Source organism: Gavia stellata, chromosome 5, assembly GCF_030936135.1.
Source record: "Gavia stellata isolate bGavSte3 chromosome 5, bGavSte3.hap2, whole genome shotgun sequence".
Taxonomy (NCBI): Eukaryota; Metazoa; Chordata; class Aves; order Gaviiformes; family Gaviidae; genus Gavia; species Gavia stellata.
In genome coordinates, this window is record NC_082598.1 from 25,968,472 (window position 1) to 25,988,982 (window position 20,511).

At 36.7% G+C, this 20,511-nt stretch overlaps 1 protein-coding gene across 2 annotated transcripts in view; it reads left to right on the forward strand.

Moving 5' to 3' along the window:
- FAM114A1 (family with sequence similarity 114 member A1) overlaps nt 1-17,881 on the forward strand; it is a 34,234-nt gene extending 16,353 nt beyond the window's left edge. The window contains exons 6-14 of one of the 2 annotated variants that reach the window (XM_059817761.1): nt 1,377-1,529; nt 3,646-3,769; nt 6,267-6,272; nt 9,045-9,130; nt 10,266-10,433; nt 11,689-11,828; nt 13,120-13,192; nt 15,896-15,949; nt 17,486-17,881. In XM_059817761.1, coding sequence (XP_059673744.1) covers nt 1,377-1,529; nt 3,646-3,769; nt 6,267-6,272; nt 9,045-9,130; nt 10,266-10,433; nt 11,689-11,828; nt 13,120-13,192; nt 15,896-15,949; nt 17,486-17,587 — 906 coding nt within the window. In that variant the 3' untranslated portion in view covers nt 17,588-17,881. The remainder of the gene's footprint in view (nt 1-1,376; nt 1,530-3,645; nt 3,770-6,266; nt 6,273-9,044; nt 9,131-10,265; nt 10,434-11,688; nt 11,829-13,119; nt 13,193-15,895; nt 15,950-17,485) is intronic. The other variant, XM_059817760.1, reaches the window with a different exon arrangement.
- The last annotated feature ends 2,630 nt before the right edge of the window (nt 17,882-20,511 follow it).

Genomic DNA, 20,511 nt, shown 5'->3' on the forward strand with positions numbered 1-20,511 from the left:
AACTAATGGTACCCTTACACGGTCGTGACTCATATGTTTAAAAGTTCAGAGACATGATAAAAACAGAACAGAAGGTGTAAGTGCTGTCAGTACAAAATTATTTTAGCTGTCTGGACACTGGAGGGAAGCTCTGGAAATCAATAGATGTTGAAAAAACCTGTAATTTTACTACACGTTTACTTCCTTCTAGAGAGGAGAAAGGTATTTTTCTTTTAATGAGATGTTTCATCTTTGGTGTTGTTCATTGTAAGCGTGAACAGACTGATACTGTTATAGTAGGCCAAAAGCAAGTAACTCTTGTTAAGGCCCACAGGGTTAAAATGAGCTTTTGATAATACCTTCATAAACAATATGTATGAATTCACACATAAAATCTGAGGCAGAAAGTGACATAAATCAGTTCTTGTGGGTCACATAACACAGTGCTTCTTTTCAGTGACTTGTACATAAAACTTTGTGAGTGATCTTTTGAAGGTGGAGACTGAAAAATCTGCTATCATAAGTCTTTTGTAGCAAATGAATAGCTGAAGGCAATATCTTAGAAATTTTGAATGATGGAGTAGTGTAAGTGGTGAGAGTTCACCTGTATTCAGAGGCTTATATGTGACTTAAGATGCAGTTCAGATGTATTCACCAGCTTTACTGTAGCGAATTCATATGAGAGACCATTCCTTCCTAGGAATAGAAAGAAGGAATAGAAGATCCTATTCTATACACTATTCTATCCTTATACACTAATGGAAGTGTATAAGAAGATCACTCCAAAATATCTCCAAGTATATGGAGTATAGTTCTGCCCCACCTTTGGTAGAAGTCATACCTTATTAGGCCAATCTCTTTTGTCAGTCGTGCTGTCACATAAAACTGACTTCAGTATCTGCTAAAAATATTTTATAGGAAATATTTATGTAGGTGCATTGTTTATGCAAGTAGGTAAATAGGTCCTGAAAATAATATTCTTCCCGTTCTGTGGTCTGTGGAATGGATTGCATGGCTCTTTAAGGCTGTGTATGAAATAGTTCTTTTTATTTTTCTTTCATTGTAATTGTTGGCTAAATTTATTATATGGTATCCATAGCTGACATTGCTTTTGCGAACATAAGCGAGATTATTTGTTTGTTCATTGTTTTTTTAAAAAAGATGGTTAGCAATTACCATTGGGAAAAGCACACTTAGAATACTACTTCAGTATTTTATTGGAGAAGTTTATCAAAAAAAGGAGTTAGATATTTCAGCTCTAAAATTTCAGCTCTGCAGATGTGATACATCCCAAATTTTATTACTACTTCCTAGACAAGCAGAAGCAGAAAGTAATAAAATCTGTCATACCTATAGCAGTACCTATAAAACAACAGAAATTATGTATATTTTTGCAGCTGTTGCGAGAAGCTAAAGAAAAAGAGAAACAGAGGCGGGCCCAGCAAGTTACAGTTGAAAGAACAGCACATTATGGACTACTTTTTGATGAGTTCCAGGGTTTGTCTCATCTTGAAGCTCTGGAAATCCTGTCAAATGAAAGTGAAGCCCAGGTACAGTATGCAGACAATATAAATCAAAATGGTTGGTAAAAAATTTTTGCTCTGCAGGTGCATGTGAAATGAACAGTACGTTTTTCATCGACTTCAGAGAAAGCTGGATTTGTCCCATGGGCCAGTCCTTGGCTTCAGCGAATCAATCTCAATATATGTAAAATTTAATTCCAAGATTAATTCAAAACAAACAACTTCTCAACTATAAGTTATTTTTGTTAGGACCATATATAGTGTGTACTTTTCAGCTTGTGACACTACACAGATGTCTTTTCAGAATTTGCAAGGAGGTTGATGTCTTTTGGTTTTGTATCAGGCACTGATACTTACATTCAGGAATTCCAGACCTACTACACCTAGAGGCTAGTGAATTAAAATGAATTCCAGATTACTTATTCAATTCCTAAGTCTTCTTTTTTGTGTTAGTTTTTAAACTTACATAAAACTACACAAAGATATCATTACTGGAAGTATACAAATGCTGTATGTCTCCCTGAAGAACATGCTAGAGTTACTAAGGCCTATGTGACAAATATAGTTTTTAATTTCAGCTATTAGTAGATCTCTGACAGTAGATTAATAAAACTTTTTTAGATTCCCAGCAGTGGTATTTTGTACTGAAACAATTTTCTGAATAAATTTCTTAAAATACGTGTTTTCATCTTTTTTGTTTTAGGAATTAGCACTCCTTGCCCTCTGAGTTATTTTTAATAAAAAATAACCAACTTGGTTTTTTTAATGTTTTATTTGCTGTCACAAATAAAAGAAGCTTATTTTAACAACAACTAAGTACATACTGTCCACGTTGGTTTTGGTTTTTGCAATTATGTCTAAATGCAGAATTATAAATTCAAAACCTACATGTAAGGTTCAAGGGCCCTCTTTTGCAAAAAAAAAAAAAAGAAAAAGAAACCCACAAAATAGGAAAGAGATAAGTAGAAAACAAGTTCAGGTTAACTGCATTTGTCAAGGCTATTTTTCTTTCACTGTTAAATACCACAGGGTAAAGACGACTTGTGCAGGTTGTTACCATGAGGTTTCTGATGTGCTTCATGTTATGTCCTGGATAATCTCTGGTTCATAGTCCTACTCTCTCCAATGGGATTGAATGCAAATGTGTGGGTGAACAAGTCCAATTCCCTGATATATATTCCAAATGACTCACAGAACATATTCCAGTTATTCCAAAATTAAGGGATTTAAAAATATTTTAAAGCTTTTATTTTAAAAGTTTCCATTTAAAAAAGGTCCCATTTAATCCTATGAAATGGACAATGCTATAGAGAGGGCCAAAAAGCCCTAGGTAGTCCTTCAGAGCCCAAGCTGGGTCTGCCAACTTTATCTTGCATTTAACCCTGAGCGTATGAGCTGGACACATCAAGGAGGAACATAAGAAAATAAATGTCTTTCTTTACTCCCACAGAGCCAGCCTGCACGTCTATTTAGCAAGCTTAAAAAAAACTTGAAACAAACCTAAAAGTGAAATTTTGTATCAAAGGGAAAAAGGGCATTTCACTTGGCCTCCATAGGCAATCATGGGATTAACACTACATAATTGTAGTGCAAACATTGTTTCAAAGAATCTGTTTCCATCCCTCTTAGGCCTGCCACCCTATTAGATATGCAGGGACTTGCAGATACCTGAGACATGCAAAGACCTGTCAATACATTCTTCAGAACAGGTAGACTGGTAGACTGTCAATAATTTTGGTTGCATTTTGAAGGAAGGGAAACAGGCTTCTTTTTCCAACTTTTCCCATGAGTGCTCAGACTAAGCATGAATTCTGCCTGTGTTCTTTTTGCCTGCTGTCTTCATCCAAGCAATCCCAAAATGCTTATCACAGTTTGCAATTAAACCATAGATTTATAATTCAAAACTAATGTTCTGGGAGAAGGTAGAGACCTGATGATCTTGCAACGCTGGTGTAATTTTTGTGATACTCAACAAATTTTGTTGATGAGAACTAAAAATGTGTCTACATTGGAATGCTAGGGGCAAGATTTGAGCATAATGGAAGTTTCCATTTCTTCAACTATTTTGGTATCAGGCTCTAAATTAGCAATTTAAGAAATGGCCGGGTTTGGTTAGGAATGCTTGATGTCCTTTCTTTTACAGATTCAGTCATATTTAGCAACGCTTGATGGAGAGCAGTTGGAGACTGTGAAAAATGATTTAATCGCTATAAAAGAGATTTTTGTTCCGAAGGAATCAGATGACGAAGTGCTGCAGGCACAGAAAGGTAATTAGAAATAGAGACTTAACCATATGAATAATTATTACCTCTGTATATAGTAATTTAAAAAATTACAATCCAAACTATAATTTCTGATATCCTAATACTCTTCATAAGGTAGTCACTAAAATTAATACTCTAAAAGTACTGGAATCTGATCAATGCTTAATTTTGAATTTCTATTGTAAATGAAGTGTGAGATATACAAAATACAATGTAAGGAAGTATTATATTACTTTGCTATATCATCCGTGAAAGCAAAACAAAAATAAGAAGGGAAATTAATAACCTTTTGGATAACTGAGGTTTTCTCACAGAATCTGTTTATGGAATTGTGTAATCTGAAAGTTTTGGAGTGTTTAGCAATGCTTTTCTGTCAAGCAACTTCATCCTCACTTTGCACCCTCCCTCACTAGATAAGGAAAAGATTACAGTGCTATAAAGAGACTTAAGAAACCTGAAATTTTTGAAGGAAAGTTGCTTTGAAACATAGTGGCAAAGCTGCATTCTAGGTATTGCTTGTCAAGATGTGGCATGTGGAGTGTGAGACATTAAAGTAGCAGAAGCATGCCGTAACTATGACATAGTGCACAGCATTGAAGAGAATGGGACCAACATGACAGTCCATAGATCAGCTCACAAAAATTACAATAAAATGGGTGGGTGCTTTGGTTAGAGGCAAAATAGGTGTCTTAAACAGGTCAGGAGTTTTGGCATTCCCCAGAACAGACTGAGAACAGGAGGATAAGAGGTTAGCTTAAAGCCACCGTAATTCATGTCTCCAGGCCTGTGAGATCCATACCAAACCTCTTCTACCTAATAGAAACAATCCCCTTGACCTGACTGAAGTCTGGCTTATGCCATTGAACACCATATTGTTGTGTTTCACAAACACAGAAGCATAAAAAGATATTTCTTCCACATTCTCTTGATCTTCTCGGGGTGCTTTGCCCATAAAACCTACATTTTGCAAGACGGTGAGGTATGATTTCTCTAGCCTTCAGAAAAGTTAGAAAAACTATGTTAACATCCACATGTTCTAACTGGAAAGTCTTTTCCACTCAGACTGCTCTTTCTAGCAGTGCTTACTCAGTATGCCTGATGTCTTTCTCAGGGACCTTATTGTTTCTTCTCAGTGGGGGCGGGGGGGACAGCAAGTGTTCAGTGTAAAGTCTTAGTATGGTAGAGTTTTGTGCTGGTTTTTTTTCCCTGTTACTTGTTAAAACCCCACATTCCTCTGTGGGGTTGTAAGAAATAGAAGTCAAGAAAGTGTATTACCTGCTTAAGAGTGAGGATTCATGAGATGTCTGTTGTTCCTTAATTTCTGTGGGAAATAGTTCCTTGCTTTGAAACCAACCCCCAGGAAAATCTGTTTCTTGCACAAAGTGATGTTTCCTCTCCTGGTCAGAAGTTCTGTTTTTTCAGTGAAGCACAGTGGCTGATCATGCTCCTTGAAACATTAACTGACCTTTTAAATAGGCTGGGACCAAGGCAATGAGCACCTTAAAAAAAAAAAACAGACCAGATCAGAATGTGCTGCAGGTTTTCCCCTGCAAACTCAAACCAGCCAGCAGTGAAACAAATCCTCCTTTCTGTGACAGCAGAAAATAATAACCATACACATGTTCTCTCCACCTTACAGCTGAATGGGTGTTACTTCAGGCTGCAGTTCAAAATGACTCGCATCCTTTAGTGCGTTCAGGCTCAAGATTTATTAGTATTTGAACTAGAGATAAATTTCATTTGTTAGTATTAAGTTGGATAAATTTTAGTTCCACTGGAGGACACCAAAAGAATAGAAAGGTTAATCACTTCTCAAAGTAGCTTTCTGTTAGGCCTGAGCCTACAATTCTGTGGTCAGGCTTCTAAATCTGGGACTTGTGGCCTTTATTTCTTTCTTCAGCCTCTCATCCATAATCCGTAGTACATGAAACACTGCATTGGTAGTGCTGTTAACACTATATAGTGCTTTGACACGTCCCTTCTAGACAGAGTCCTAGTCTGGGTACCTTTCCCAGTCACAAAAATGTGTCATCTTCATTAAAATCTTGTCAGAGTGAATGAAGGCTTCTTATGATCCTCCTGAGTCAGGGAAAACAGACCTTTTCCTGAATTGCTTAATTCACAGGATCTTAAGTGTTTTTATTACGTGCATTTATGCAGTAAATGCATAAAACCTTGTAAAACTTAAAGAATTCAATTAATAGGTCTCCACATGACAATTGTCTGCTGTTTTTAGATAAAAACAATATCCAGCACCTTTCCATGTTATGTGGTATGTGATTTGCATGTCCATTTCTCCTCATGGAGCACAGTTCTATTGAACAGTTTAATGTTTCATTGAAACTTTAGTTGGCCAATCTTTATATAATGTAAGTTAGATTCCAATGACTTGCTATTGACTACGCTTAGTATTCTGGTCATATTTTGCAAATAAGTTTAGCTTTCTGGGGGGCATAGATATGTATCCTTCTGGGAGCACACTTGATCTTTTAGGGTCTAGGTTTGAGTTGTTTGTTGTTTTTTTTTTTAAACTGGAATTGTTTACCTGAAACAACTTGTTGGGACCTTAAGCATATTTCTGTGGCATAATTAATATTTACAGTAAGAAAATGGTCTGTGTTTAATGTTACCAAAATGTTAAACATCATTTGGCATCCAGTATAGATAAAAGATGGTAAAGTTTAACAACAGGTTGGTTGATCAGCATTAAGTGCAGCTCATGTCTTGCTGTGAAGAGGCGGCTTCATTCTAATTTGTGTTCTTAGCTCAAGCTAGTTCATACAGTTAAGGTCCTGTTAAGCACATTAATAGGTTTCACACTTATAAAATCAAGTCAGTAAGCCATATGCCTTTTAATAGCATATTTTTTATACAGAATTATATATTTTTACTTAAACTAGCTAATCTAGCAAGAGGTAGCAGGCTATGTTAAATTCTGTGGAGGAATTTTGAATTTTAATCTTGCTTGCTAAACAGTTTAAACCTACAAGTAACTTGCCTTCAGTAGGATTTTGATTTGTGCTTCCTAGCTCAATAAAAGCTGTGATTTTTTTCCTTTATGCAAGGAAGCTACCCCCCTACAAAAGACAGAGATTAACAAATGGTGTTTGAAAATGTTAAGTCTTATCTAGTCACTGAGCAGTATTTGAAAACAAGTTAATTACCAGTTATTGCTAATTTGTTACCACTTTCTCATCATCAAAGTCATGTTATTTATATGGTGTCATTTGTCAGTGCTATATATATTCAGCAAAAAAAGGACTAGCTGTGAGAAAAAACAGTACTTTGCATTCAAGTGTTTGAAAAGGGTGGCTGTTAGTTTTATGTAAACTCTCAGGATCCTTTCTTATCCTAGACTCTCAGGATCTCATTCAGATATGTTAGTGCTGCTTTCAGTTTCTCCTGTAAACACTTTCAGTCCTACACAAGGAGAAATTACTGCAGTGATTTTTGGAGGACTGTTTTGGGAAAGGATTGGTGCTGTGCTTGGTTCTTGGCAACTTTGAAAATGGAATCGTAGGTTTTTTGTGTCTTTGCTTAACAGTCAGATAGGTGCAAAATCAATATGAAAAGAAAGAAAAGATATTTTCTGACACAAGTAGGAGAAAGCGAAATGCATGCCCTTCTCTTTGATGTTTCCTCTCACTTTGATTATGCAACCCTTTCATGTATTTTTCACTGCAGCTTCTTTTCCTTTCAGTTGTTTATGAAATAACGAGAGGAGAAAATCTGAAAAAAGTAGCTTTACCTACATTTTTACAGCCATTAACACCAAAAATTTCATATGTGAGGTTAAGGGAGATGGTAACCAAAGTGAGTATTGAATTGAATATGCCAGTTATCAAGAATTTTGGTAATTTTGCATTGATCCAGTGAACTGCTTACCAGTTTTCAGCATGCTGCAGCTTATAAAACAATTTGGCATTGTTTTAAGATCAAGTGAATTCAGTGTATCCAAGAGGTGCTGTATTGCAAACCCTGAAAATCCTATTGCCAAAATTTACTGATAAGGGCAGCTGTGAAATGAATTTTGTGCATCTCTTTGGCCTGACAGAATACAATCTTCTTGACCTGTTCCCCTGCTGTTAAGAGGAAAGTTCAGTCTCTTGGTCATTGCAGGTGAAGAGTTCTTCGTGCTAAATACTGATTTATTTTATAGCACCAAAGATGGGCACTCTTTTTACAAGGAAGGGTGAGATGTCCTTTGCTCTAGGAGAGTATAAGCTGAGTGTCAGATTCCATCACCTTTCCACGTGTTGCAAGGTACTGTGGGCTGTAAACTGTTCTATCAAAATCCCCAAACTCATTGGAGAGTAATGGCCCTCTGCTTTTAAGACCAGTACTGAAGATTTGCATAAAAATGGAAGAACTGGCCCTACCTAATAAATTAACAAAAAAGTGGGAATAGAGCAAGACATTAAATTAATTTTTGAAGTAGCTGGACTTTTATCAGGCTCAGTATGGGGACTTTGACCTTTTAGCATCATCAGGCTAAAAAAACTGGATTTTGTATATTCACCAGGAAATGTTAATGAAGATTCCAAACTCAGTAAGTACAGATGAACAGAACCAACTGAAATACCAACTTTTAGGAACTTAGAGCATGTTAGAATATGGCAACTGCAAGTAGTCAAAGGAATATATACAATAAAGATGAGGTTTGAATACTAGTGATAGTTATCTTTGCTCATAAATCTTGTGAAATAAAAGTGCAGATTCTTTAAGGCTCATTACTCCAAAGCAGAACAGAAAACATTCTTCATTTAAGCAAAGCTTAAATCTTAAAATAGAAAGAAAACACACCTCTTAGCTGTGGTTTGCAGACAGAGCAATAGAGAACATGTTTTCCAGTATGTTTCCTCTGAAACTTATTTCTATCTGGCCCTGCTGCAGTCTTTATTCCTTGGTTTGAAAGAATAGGTTAGTATATTTTCTTTGGTTATTTTGTGGGTCATGCATTTTTGGCAGGTAACTAGGGGTCATGCAGCTTCTTCTCCTCTTACCTGTTTTTGTGAAACTTAGTGGAATTTAGAATGGGGTGGAGAGAGTAGTCGAAGTGTCAATCTAGCACTTCTGGTTGTACAGGTATCTCTGTTGCTTGTTCTCTCCTTTATTTAAGCATATACACGCACACACCCACACACCCCTTTCTTGTATCACTCTCACTGTTTTCCAAGTGCTAGAGTGCTTGGGGAAACTATTTGACTGTATGTATTTGATCATGTAAAGCATTACAGTGATAACACCCTAACAAAAATTGTCTTGTTTTTTCTAGCAGCAGATATGGGAGAAGAGTTTGTCAGCATGCTCACTGAACTGCTGTTTGAATTGCACGTTGCTGCTACTCCTGACAAACTTAATAAGGTTAGCACCTGCTAGTGAGCTGCCCTCTGTTTCTTGGTCAAAGACAGAGAGGGCTTTGTTCTGAAATGTGACACAAAGCAGTACCTAGTTCAGTTCGGACAGTTCGGAAAGCAAAGTACAGGAGGGTGGGACTAAAATAATTAATATAGAAAAGCTGTCATAATAGAAGTGAGATTAGTAAGCCAATACAGTTGCAATGACTAGCTAGCACAATGGGCCATGTTAGAAAACCTTGAAGCAGGGATGTTTCAGCAGAACAGAGTTCATGAACACAGCAGATTTGGTCTTACACACTGGGAACAAAGGTCAGGTTCAGAAATATTTTTCTTGTTCATCATGTTTATTCTTCTGAGGGACTTCTACAGACCTCCTTAGCTAGAAGCAAAGTCTTGATTTTATCTCATCTAGCTTCAATCATCTAAAAGTTAGATGGCTAGAAGCTAGTCACATCACTAGTCACATTTGTACTATCAGGCCCCTTTAAAGGTGATTCACCTGTTGATCTTAGGCTCAGATGAATGTTTATCTCTTTAAATACATAGATAGGCTATGGATAACTAGTGTAGGCTTAGGTCTTAACATATTTTAATTTGACTTCATAAATTTCCTACTAACCATAACAGTAGTCTGAAGTTGTATAAAAGTTCAAGGCTTTTCCAATTTGCTCTACTTTCATGCTTGGGAAGGCAGCTGAAGATACAGTGTTTTTCTATTTATTTTTCCTTTAAGAATTTAGTACATCTCTCTTACCTCTCCAATATTTTTTTCTTCTTTTATACCACCTTCTTATTTTTTTGTTTGGGAAAATTATTTCTGTGTAAATGCCTTTGAAAGATACCTCATAAAGCTGAAATATTACTAACTTTGGTATTAATGCCAACTCTACGTGTTGGTTAGAAATATCATACCTGTAGAGGAATTATGCTTGGCTGATCCATCTTTAAGCAGTCAGAAATGCTTCTCCCTACAGTTTCTGAAATATACTCTTAACTAAATGCCATGCAGAGGCTTGATATGTTTAAACTTCTGAATGTAAAAAGGAAGTAATTAAATGTATTGTTAATTAATGTTCAGGAACATCATTTGATATTCCCTATCTGAACTGAACTTTGGGGTTGGGTTCTTTGTTTGGCAGGCTAGGAAAAAAGCTCATGAATGGCTGGAAGAAGCCAGTTTTTCCACCCCGGTAGACATAGAAGAGAAGCTAAAAGAAAAACCTGGAGAACCTGGTGAAGAAAAGACTGAAAAAGAAGATAAAATTGACAGTGATAAAACAGAAGTAGATAAAAACAAAAGTGTTGAGGTAAATAGCTTTTGGAGGATAAGTTTCATTAAGCAAATTGTCATACTTTGTTTAATACTTCTTTATCTTTGTGTGTTGGTTTTATATATTCTCCTTATTTTTTAAACTCATGGAAGTATTAAGAAATATTAATATATAACTATTCACTGTAGACACAATAGGAAACTAACTTACATAAATATTTTTACTGTTAGTCTGTTCCCATAAGTAAGTATCAAAGTAGCAGGTCCTCTGCCTATCGCATTGTTTTTATCTTTTTATATCTATGTTTTTGTGTATATGCATGTGTATACACAACCTACAGTGAGCTGAGGGATTCTGTGGTGTAATGTCCATAGCACATTGAAAGTCATATCTCAACATTCCTTGGCATCTCTTTCTCCCAATGACAATACATGGAAAAAATTCTCAAGCTTTATTTAAACTCTTAAACAGTTTAAATCACAAACAGACAAAACAGAAATATTATTTAGGCAACTCACAAGTGTACGTTCTTTTTATGAAAGATAGCTCTTGAGGCTAAAAGTATTGTGTCCGTTTAGACAACCCCTCTTGCCGATAAGGTTAATTGTGATTGAATATTTTACACCAAGTTATAGCAATATTAAATATGGTTGGTATCTTTGTCTAGATTTTTTGAATTAATTCTAATAAAGAAATTATTTGTCATGTTTCCTTTTCCAAAAAAGGTCCAAAGGAGACAGAGTTATACTGTATATATTACAGGTTTTTATGCAATCGCAGATTTCCAGCAGGCATCAGCTTGTTAAAGCTGTAATGCCATAGTGCTAGGTAGAATTTTTTATCACTGTTGATAAAAGCCACTTTTTTATTGGCAGTATTATCCATTTCTACTCCGAAGATTCATCTAAGGGATGACTCAATACTTTTGGCTCCATATGAAAGTAATTATGACTTATTCTAGAGTTAAGGGATCTTTGTATTTGTTAGGACTAGGTTTAAAAGTGCTATGTTAGAAAATCCGAGAGCCTGACTTATTTCCCGCCTAAATAAATGGTAGACTTGTTCTTACTAATTTTTCAGGATGAGTATAAGGTCTGTATTTTATAATCTGCGGATATTTCATTTTCCAGTATTGTTTGTGAGGATGACATTATGGCTGATATTACTTCACTATGTATGTGGTGGTATTTCCAGTTGGGGTGGGGAGGGATCCTATGTTTCAAATTATTTTATATGTATGTTTATCAGTGTTGTTACTATTGATTGTATTATTCCCTGTTTTTAATTTAAGGAGATCTACATGCTGTCCATTGAAAGTCTGGCTGAGGTAACTGCTCGTTGTATTGAACAGCTTCATAAAGTAGCAGAATTAATTCTACATGGGCAGGAAGTAGAAAAAACAGCTCAAGATCAAGCAAAAGTACTGACCAAGTGAGTATTGTGTACTTCATGTATGAACATTTGACATTTGCTTAAAACTGACAAAGTTCTGTTCAGCTTTTGGCACTTGAAGGCACAGTAAGTTCATCCATCAACAGACAGCATTGGCTTTAGGCGTCCTGGTGCTATATTTTCTCATGTAATCAAGTTACATAGGCTACCTGTTATTTTTTGACATGGCTAACGTATGTATGTTTACAAAAACATGACTTATTCACAGGCTGAAAGTTGTTTCTGCTCCAGCAAATGAATGTACGTGCTAATTTGCATTGCATTCCCTGTTCCCTCTGCAAAAGATACTATGCTAGCATATATAGAATTTGCTTTTAGAGTGCATAATGCAGTCTTATTATCTGTCAATAGAGTTTCATTATCTAGTACTTATGTGCAAAAAATATACAAAAATCAATCTGTAATTCTAAACAGTAAGACCACATTTGTCAGCAACTTGTAGTAAACCATGACAAAACATATAAATTCAAGAAGCCAGTTTGTCTAGTGGGACTCAAAATTCAGATCTCAAGCTCTCTGTAGTGATCGATTCTACTGATTTCAGTGGGTTTCGATGTTAAGATGTTGTAAGCACTCGAGTCCTAAATCAGTAAAGTGTTTAAGCACGTGTTTATCCTTAGGAATTCTAGTAACAATAGCAAAGTTCATAGGAACACTTCAGTCTAAAACAAAGTACTTGGAACAAGTATTTTTCAGAATTAGAGCTAAGGTGTGGTGCCCCTTGCAGGATGAGGTTCTATATGATGCACTTGTGAAAGTTTAGCAAAACAATGAAAGTTCTAGGAATAGAACTAGATCTCCTTGTTCTCTTGTATTTTAACCACAAGGGTACTTCCTCTTTTAGTACAGAGTAGATGATGTTTTATTGCTTAGATAGGAAACTTCTCGCTGTTCTCATTAAAGTTTGATCTATTTCCAACAGTATATCTAGCAGTTGTGTTGCTGCAATCATGAGAAAAACAATAGTTAAACTAGGAGTTTAGAATTTAAAAAATTGAAACATTGCCCTATCAAAAAAATCAGTGTTTGACCCAACATGATGTCATTTTGCTGCTGTACTCAGCAATGGATTTTTCAGTGGAGGAATATAAAAAATACATCATGAGAAAAGTCTACCCCAAAATATTTAAAAAATTGCTAGCAGCAAAATTGCCTTAAGAACCTACTTGGCTTCTAAGATGAAGTTTGTGTCTGGGACAGTCATAAGTTTTTTATCCATTGACAGGACAAGGATGTATTTTTATATTTGTCTCTCTTTTTTTAAAACCAGTTTAACAAGTGCCATGTGCAATGAAGTTTCATCTTTATCAAAGAAGTTTTCCGATTCTTTAACAGCAGCTGGGGTAAGATAACAGCATTGTCTGTAGCATTTGCACTTTTTTTTAACATAGGTTACTTCTTGAAACAGAAATTATTACCCGAGTCTGGTGGCTTTACATGAGGTACCAGCAAAGAGGATACTTCTTTCCTCAGATCAAGAACACAGAGCATTTTTACGGCAGATTCCCTGTTGCAGAGAAAGTTTATAAGCCTTGATAGACTGCAGTATGTCCCCACGTTCTAAAATCTCTCTTTCTAGACACCATTTCCCATTTTTCCTGATCACCACTCAGCACTTCTTATCTTCTCGTACTGAAAGGGCCCCACATTTGAAGTCCCATCACTTGATGATATTTTCTTCTACTCAGCCTATCCCCTTTGAATGCATTTGTGTGAAAGTCATTAACAGATAACACTTCCAGTACCTTAAGATGGTGTCATGAGCTGCCTTCTTAGCCTTTGCTAAATCCCCTGGCCTAGGGCCACTGTGTTTTCAAAAGGTTTAAGAGATTAGAAAATCTGTTTGGTTGTCCATCTTAAAAAAAATCACTCTGTCTTGTATCTCAAGATATTCCATTTAGGAACATCCATTTACCTCTGAACACCTTTGCTAGAAATAGTATCCTGACTTTCAAGATGTTTCAAAGATGACTGACATCTGAGTATTCTAGCAGGATCCAGAGGCAACAATTGTGCTGCTGCTGAAATTGTTCTGTAAACATCAGAGAAGAACAAACTCTGGCTCTCTTGATTGCTCCATGAAAACATGAATGTACATCAAAGGAAATTATTGCAATTCTCCCATGAGCTCTTCCAGCACATCTCTGAGCAAGTTTTTTCAGAGTTACTTGTAAATAACATGATTGGGTTGCTTTTATTCTGAATATTTTACATTCCTTCCCATTACTCTGGGAGAAACTGCTTATTATGCATTTTGGGATTGTATTTTTGCATATCTTTGTGTGACACTTGCAATAAATACATGCACAGACATATAAAAATAAATTGCACATGAAATATTAAGCTGGCCTGGCTCAGAAAATTGGAAACTAAAGCTTTCATAAGCATTGTGCTAGGTTTTGTTATCAGCTCTGTACTCAGTTTTTAGGACCAGGTTGTTTTTGTGGACATTTTTGTGGACACATAAGAAATTTAGCACAAAGACACTTCCCACAGTCAAAATACTCTCTAGAAGAAAGTTTTAGTAGGGCAGTCTAGTGATCTTTACATGCTGTCCCATCTGTGTAAGCTTTTGGAGGAAGATGTGGGCCTTCGGCTCACCATGATCAGTAGGAAAGTAAGGAGCACCTGTCACACAGGACTGTAGAAAATCTGCATCTTCTTGCAGGTTCAACTTCCTCCTTAACCTGCCAACAGCACCCGGGTTCACAAACACATTCCAGTGTCCTGCAAAGTGCATTAACTCATGGGAAGCTGAGAAATGGCTTAGAAAAGAAAATACTGTTTTTTTCAAACATAATGCCATCCCTATAGTTATATCTATATAATGCAGGCATTAGTTGCAGTGCTGGCTGTACACATAGTCTATAATGTTGGCAATGCTTCTGAGTGAGCAGTAATGCAGAAGTAAGAAATAACAGCTTTGCTTGCTGTGCAAGATTTCTTTCAAACTTTAACTTACTGATTCATACAATCAATAGTATTGAATTGATACTGTTCTCTATCTGTTTCAGTTTATTGACATCAACTGAACAGTGCACTTTGTAATGGATTTTCTAGTAACTGACAGTAAAATTGCTCTTCTTTTCTCTAACCCTCTTACCCTTGTTCTGCCATCTTTCTCCAAACTAAAATTAAGGTGTTTCATGTTTCTTTAAATCCATAATATGATAGCTACAAGGCTGTAAGTGGAAATCCTTCAGTTAAATTTATCAGTATTGTGTTTCCTTTGTTCTAACAAAGTCCACCGTTTGGTATTGAAAGAAAGCAACTTTTGCTGGAGGTTACTCTCATTCTAAAAAAACACAATGCAAAGAACAGTGAGAACAAAAGAAGGAAAGAAGTTTTGCCATTTTAAAAAGCAGAAGAGCTGGTGAATTGTGGTTTTCTAGCCTCTAGTAGCGTCACTAGTCATTGTACCCATCTTTATTCCTATCTAGTGGTTGAGAAAAATGCTGTGCATGCTGACCTGTATTTACTGGCCAGCCTGTGGTGTCCAGCTCAACATATACTGTCTCCAATTTGGGGATCTGAGTTTCAGCTGGTTTTCCTTCTGTAGGGGAGCTAATCTGTGCCTTTCATTTCCTCCTAATGGCAGATATTTGTGAAACTTCTAAGAACTTCATTTCCCTTCTGAGCTGTATTATTCCTTCTTGTTTCCTTGGAAATGAGCAAGGGGTTAAAAATTTCAGAGGACATGAAAAGGGCACTGACAGACAGATGGACAGACAATGTCATCACATAAATCTCACATCCATAGGCAACCAGGCAATTTGAAACTCTGTGGCATATAAATTGATGAAAAAGTAAAACCCTGGGCCCATCTTAGTTCATTGTACTCAGTGATAGAAATATGTAGGGTCTACTGATGTGTGTGTGAAGTGTAGACACAGTTATCAGGAATACTGTGATAAACAGTCTGAATAAGAATCAAGGTGAAGCAAGACCTTTACAGAATTCATAAAACCATTTCTCAGATATCAGTATATTTCTGTTAAGTGTATTATTTCCTGTCCTGGCATTTCATTCTATTTTCCGGTTTACAGAGCAGTATGAAGGCAGAGGTTCTTAACCCCATCATCAACACTGTGCTGTTAGAGGTAAGCCTTCACTCTTTTTCACATTAGGAAATGTTCTAGTAAAATGATTTTGAAATTAAACAGTCCCATTTATGTCTGAAGAAAGAACTATATAAAAGTAATTGCAATATCATTCTGGCTGTTCAGTGCCAGCTCATAATACTGTAGTAGTAATATTGCATTTACTGAGGATTCTTGAGAACTGTATGACTGAAGTGAGACTGGCCAGTTCTTAAATTCTGCTGCTGTATTGGTCAGAGCACAGCAGACAATTTGCAATGTACTGTTTAGCCCTTTTCTAACGTATTCACAAGTTGCCTGGGATAAGCCTATTCTTACTGTTCCATTACCTACTTCAAATATTGCAAGGTATTTCTGATTCACAGATAGTTTCAGACTATTCTCTTCTTTAAAATTTGAGTTGCAGGTATGCTACAGTGCTTTCCATCCACAGGCATTTAGATTTCTACAAAGATTCACAGTCTAGCAGCAGGCAGTAGGCTTGGTCAGCACATGGATAACAACATTTCAGACAGCACCAAAATGTTCATGAGTGATTTCTTTTATTAGACATCATGATCTATGAGTGAGCTCTTCTATTAGAGACCATGAACTATTTTTCGTCAGAAAAGCACAGTGAGTAAAATGTGCCTCAGTTTTACCGAGAAGAGGTCAAGAGGGAGTCATATGCTCATGAAGTACTAAAATGTGTACTATCTGCAGCACAAATTCTTTTAACTCTGCTAATTAGACGACACTTCTCTTTAAACATAAACAAACATATAGTAGTGACTACAAATTGTCATTCTGTGTCTAATAGCTGTGTTCCCGTAAAAATGAGGAAAATATTATTTTACAATAAGCAGTTTTGCTCTGAATTAACAATACCTTTAAGGAAAATCATGGAAAGTTGAATAGATCTGTAGTAAAGATTGCTATATGGTTCCTTTTGTTATAAGGTAAATTTGCTGTTGCAGCTGACGTATCTTTCTGTGCTCCAGGAATTGCAAAATCTGGGAATGTTCAGAATTGTGGAATACGATGTTTTGTACTTCTTAAATCCCATATTTGTATACAAATAGGTATTAGTACAGCCTAGGTTCATGAAGAATTAGAAGCTGCTATACTGTTCAGTATTAGAAATTCCAAAAATAGTACTATGTGTTAAAACCATTATAATAATTCAAACTGTTAATTTCAGTGACACTTCTTCCACCTACAGCAAATTCTGTTGATGGAAAAACTAGCTGGTTTGTATTTAAAAAGTCAAATCTACTTCTGAACACTGTGGCATTTTGTTCTACTCACATTACAAACAAAACTGTCCAAGAGGGGAAATCAGATTTTTATATAGTGATTCATGCCATCCTTGTTAGCTGGAAACTGTTGTGATGTATCATTTTTGTTATCTACAGATTCTAAAATCTTGTGTGAATACATATGCTAATATAGCATGATGCAGACGTTAAAAAAAAAAGTTTGTTTAAAAAGTACAATGGAATTCCTGACATACGTGACAGCTATACTGATGAACCACCTGTTTTCTCTCCCCATTAGGGTTGCAACAGTACTACTTATATTCAGGATGCTTTCCAGCTATTGCTTCCAGTTCTGCAAATTTCACATATCCAGACCAGTTGTTTGAAAACACAAGAGTGACAGTTTCCCACCAGTTGTCACCACGGGGCTTAACAGAAACCACAGACCTCATATCTTTAATGTATGTAGACAGAAGTGATGGTATGACAGATGTCTGGCCTTTTAGAGTCCTTTGAAGACAGTAAACGCGGTTTTGCACATACAATGTTGAACAACATTTTGAAACTCTTCCAGACTTTTAGACTTTAGAAGTAGTTATTAAAGTGAGTAATTTCTTTTCCATTGGTGTATATCCTTTGCATTAATTTAAACTGAAGTTTATTGATATTAGCATTGACTTAAATACGGATTCTAAATGTTGACCCTTTCAGTTGTAGACAATGTATGAAGCAAATTAGAATGGAAAGTTTTTTAAAACATTTCAGCCTAAATGACCATTTCCATTGTTTGCATCCTAACTGTCAGTTAAAAATGTATGTTTCAAAAGTTGGTTTCAGTATTTAATTTTAGCCAACATGAACAAATTATCATAGTGTTCTGCTTGTTAAATATTTTTACAGTAGCAAATAATAACAACATAATAATCTGTACCACTTACATAACACTTCATGTTGAAAGAGTTATACGGTAATAGGCATTAACTTTAGTAAATTAAAATTACGGAGGATATGCATATGGAATTATAGTGAAAAGAAATTTTCTGAGCCAGTTAAGAGTATGGGTAAAGCTCTATATTTGCTGACCCATAATTTTATATTCATTTATGCCTCTTTCTTAATTCCAACAGCTGAACAACACTGCAGGCCAAAGTAATCTTTTTAATATGCAAGGAATAGAAAATTTCCCTTTTGTTTGGCAATTGAAACACCCCCTAAATAATCCCCTCTCAGATTTATTACCAGGTTAGCACTTTGGGGTTTAATTTGGGCTTTAAACATTATGAACCTTTTTATCAAATGGAGTTACTGATACTGACAATTCAGAAATACAGTTTCTGGGCATAGGAAGGAAGTTGTGAAAAGAAGTTTTGAAAGAATTGCTTTTGGTGGGGAGGTTGTGTGTCAGAGCAATCACCTTTTCTCTGAGGCAGTAGCTAGACAGAGCATAACTGAGCAGCAGGAATGACATTTCATAATAACACTAGCAACCATGATAATTTGTCCATATCCTTAGCTTAAAATCCTGAGCTATGAACCTCAGAGGTTGTTTAGACTAGTTTACCTCATAGACAGGAAGAACATTCCAATATTTTGTGTAGCCTAGTCTCCTGGATTTTCATTGTTTATTACGTTTCTTTCAGCTATTTTGTGTTTTTTTCTCTTGATACTCTCATTAATTGCATTTAAATGCTCTTTAATTGTAGTTAACATCTGAATGTGTTCAATCATAGAAGCATAGTTCATACATCATAAAATTAATGAAATAGAGCATGAGGAATAGAGCATCCAGGGGGACCTTAACAGGCTTGAGAGGTGGGCCTGTGCAAACCTCATGAAGTTCAACAAGGCCAAGTGCAAGGTCCTGCACATGGGTCAGGGCAATCCCAAGCACAGATACAGGCTGGGCGGAGAATGGACTGAGAGCAGCCCTGAGGAGAAGGACTTGGGGGTGTTGGTTGATGAGAAGCTCAACATGAGCCAGCGCACCTGCAGCCCAGGAAGCCAACCGTATCTTGGGCTGCATCAAAAGAAGCATGGTCACGGGAGGTGATTGTCCCCCTCTACTCCGCTCTGGTGAGACCCCACCTGGAGTACTGCGTTCAGCTCTGGGGCCCCCAACATAAGAAGGACATGGACGTGTTGGAGAGAGTCCAGAGGAGGGCCACGAAGATGATCAGAGGGCTGGAGCACCTCTCCTACGAAGACAGGCTGAGAGTTGGGCTTGTTCAGCCTGGAGAAGAGAAGCCTCTGGGGACACCACCTAGCAGCCTTCCAGTACCTGAAGGGGACCTACAAGAAAGTTGGAGAGGGACTTTTTACAAGGGCATGTAGTGATAGGACAAGGGGTAATGGCTTTAAGTGGAAAGAGGGTAGATTTAGATTAGCTATAAGGAAGAAATTCTTCACTATGAGGGTGGTGAGGCTCTGGAACAGGTTGCCCAGAGAAGTTGTGGATGCCCCAACCCTTGAAGTGTTCGAGGCCAGGTTGGATGGGGCTTTGAACAACCTGGTCTGGTGGAAGGTGTCCCTGCCCATGGCACAGGGCTTGGAACTAGATGGTCTTTAAGGTCCCTTCCAACCCAAACCATTCTATGATTCTGTGATGATTCTATGAAATACTATCCGGTTTGTCGGAAATGAGAAACCATGTATCTGCTTTGCACGTGGTAACTTTTCTGAGTCCAAATAAGAGAGGACAGAAAGGTCTGTTTGTGTCTTACACTATTGTGGTCCCTGTTCTGCTGTCACATGCATTGTGACTTTTACATCTTTTGTTATTTAGACATGAAATTTTCACTACCCCTGAAATAAGGTTTATTACGCAAAATCTATTTTCTGCCACCCTGTAATTTAACAGATTTGAGATATCTTTCTGGGTAAGTAGAAGGGGTACAGTCTTCAAATCCAGTTGCACAGAATGTAAAAAAAAACTTACAGCAATGTGAACAAAAATAAGAAAGCCCCTTGGCAGCTGAAAAGGCAAACAAAGCTTGACATTCATTGGTATTTACGCCATATTGAACAGCTAACATTACTACAACATGGTTAAAAGAGGGACACAGGAAAATGCAACTGATAAGCCGACTCAGTAGCCCAAAGGTAGGATACAGCTTCCACCAACCGTTACATCCCTGACACTTCCATCTGGTATTGCTTTATTTCTCAAAGCATCTTTTCAAAAGTGTATTACAAAATAATGTTTAGCTCATGCAAAACACTGCATCATACCCAGTGCTTTTCTGGCTTCTACACTTTGGGGGGAATAAACGTACTCTTCTCTAGTAGTCTTCTCTGGCTGCTGGAAGAGACACACGCTTGTACTTC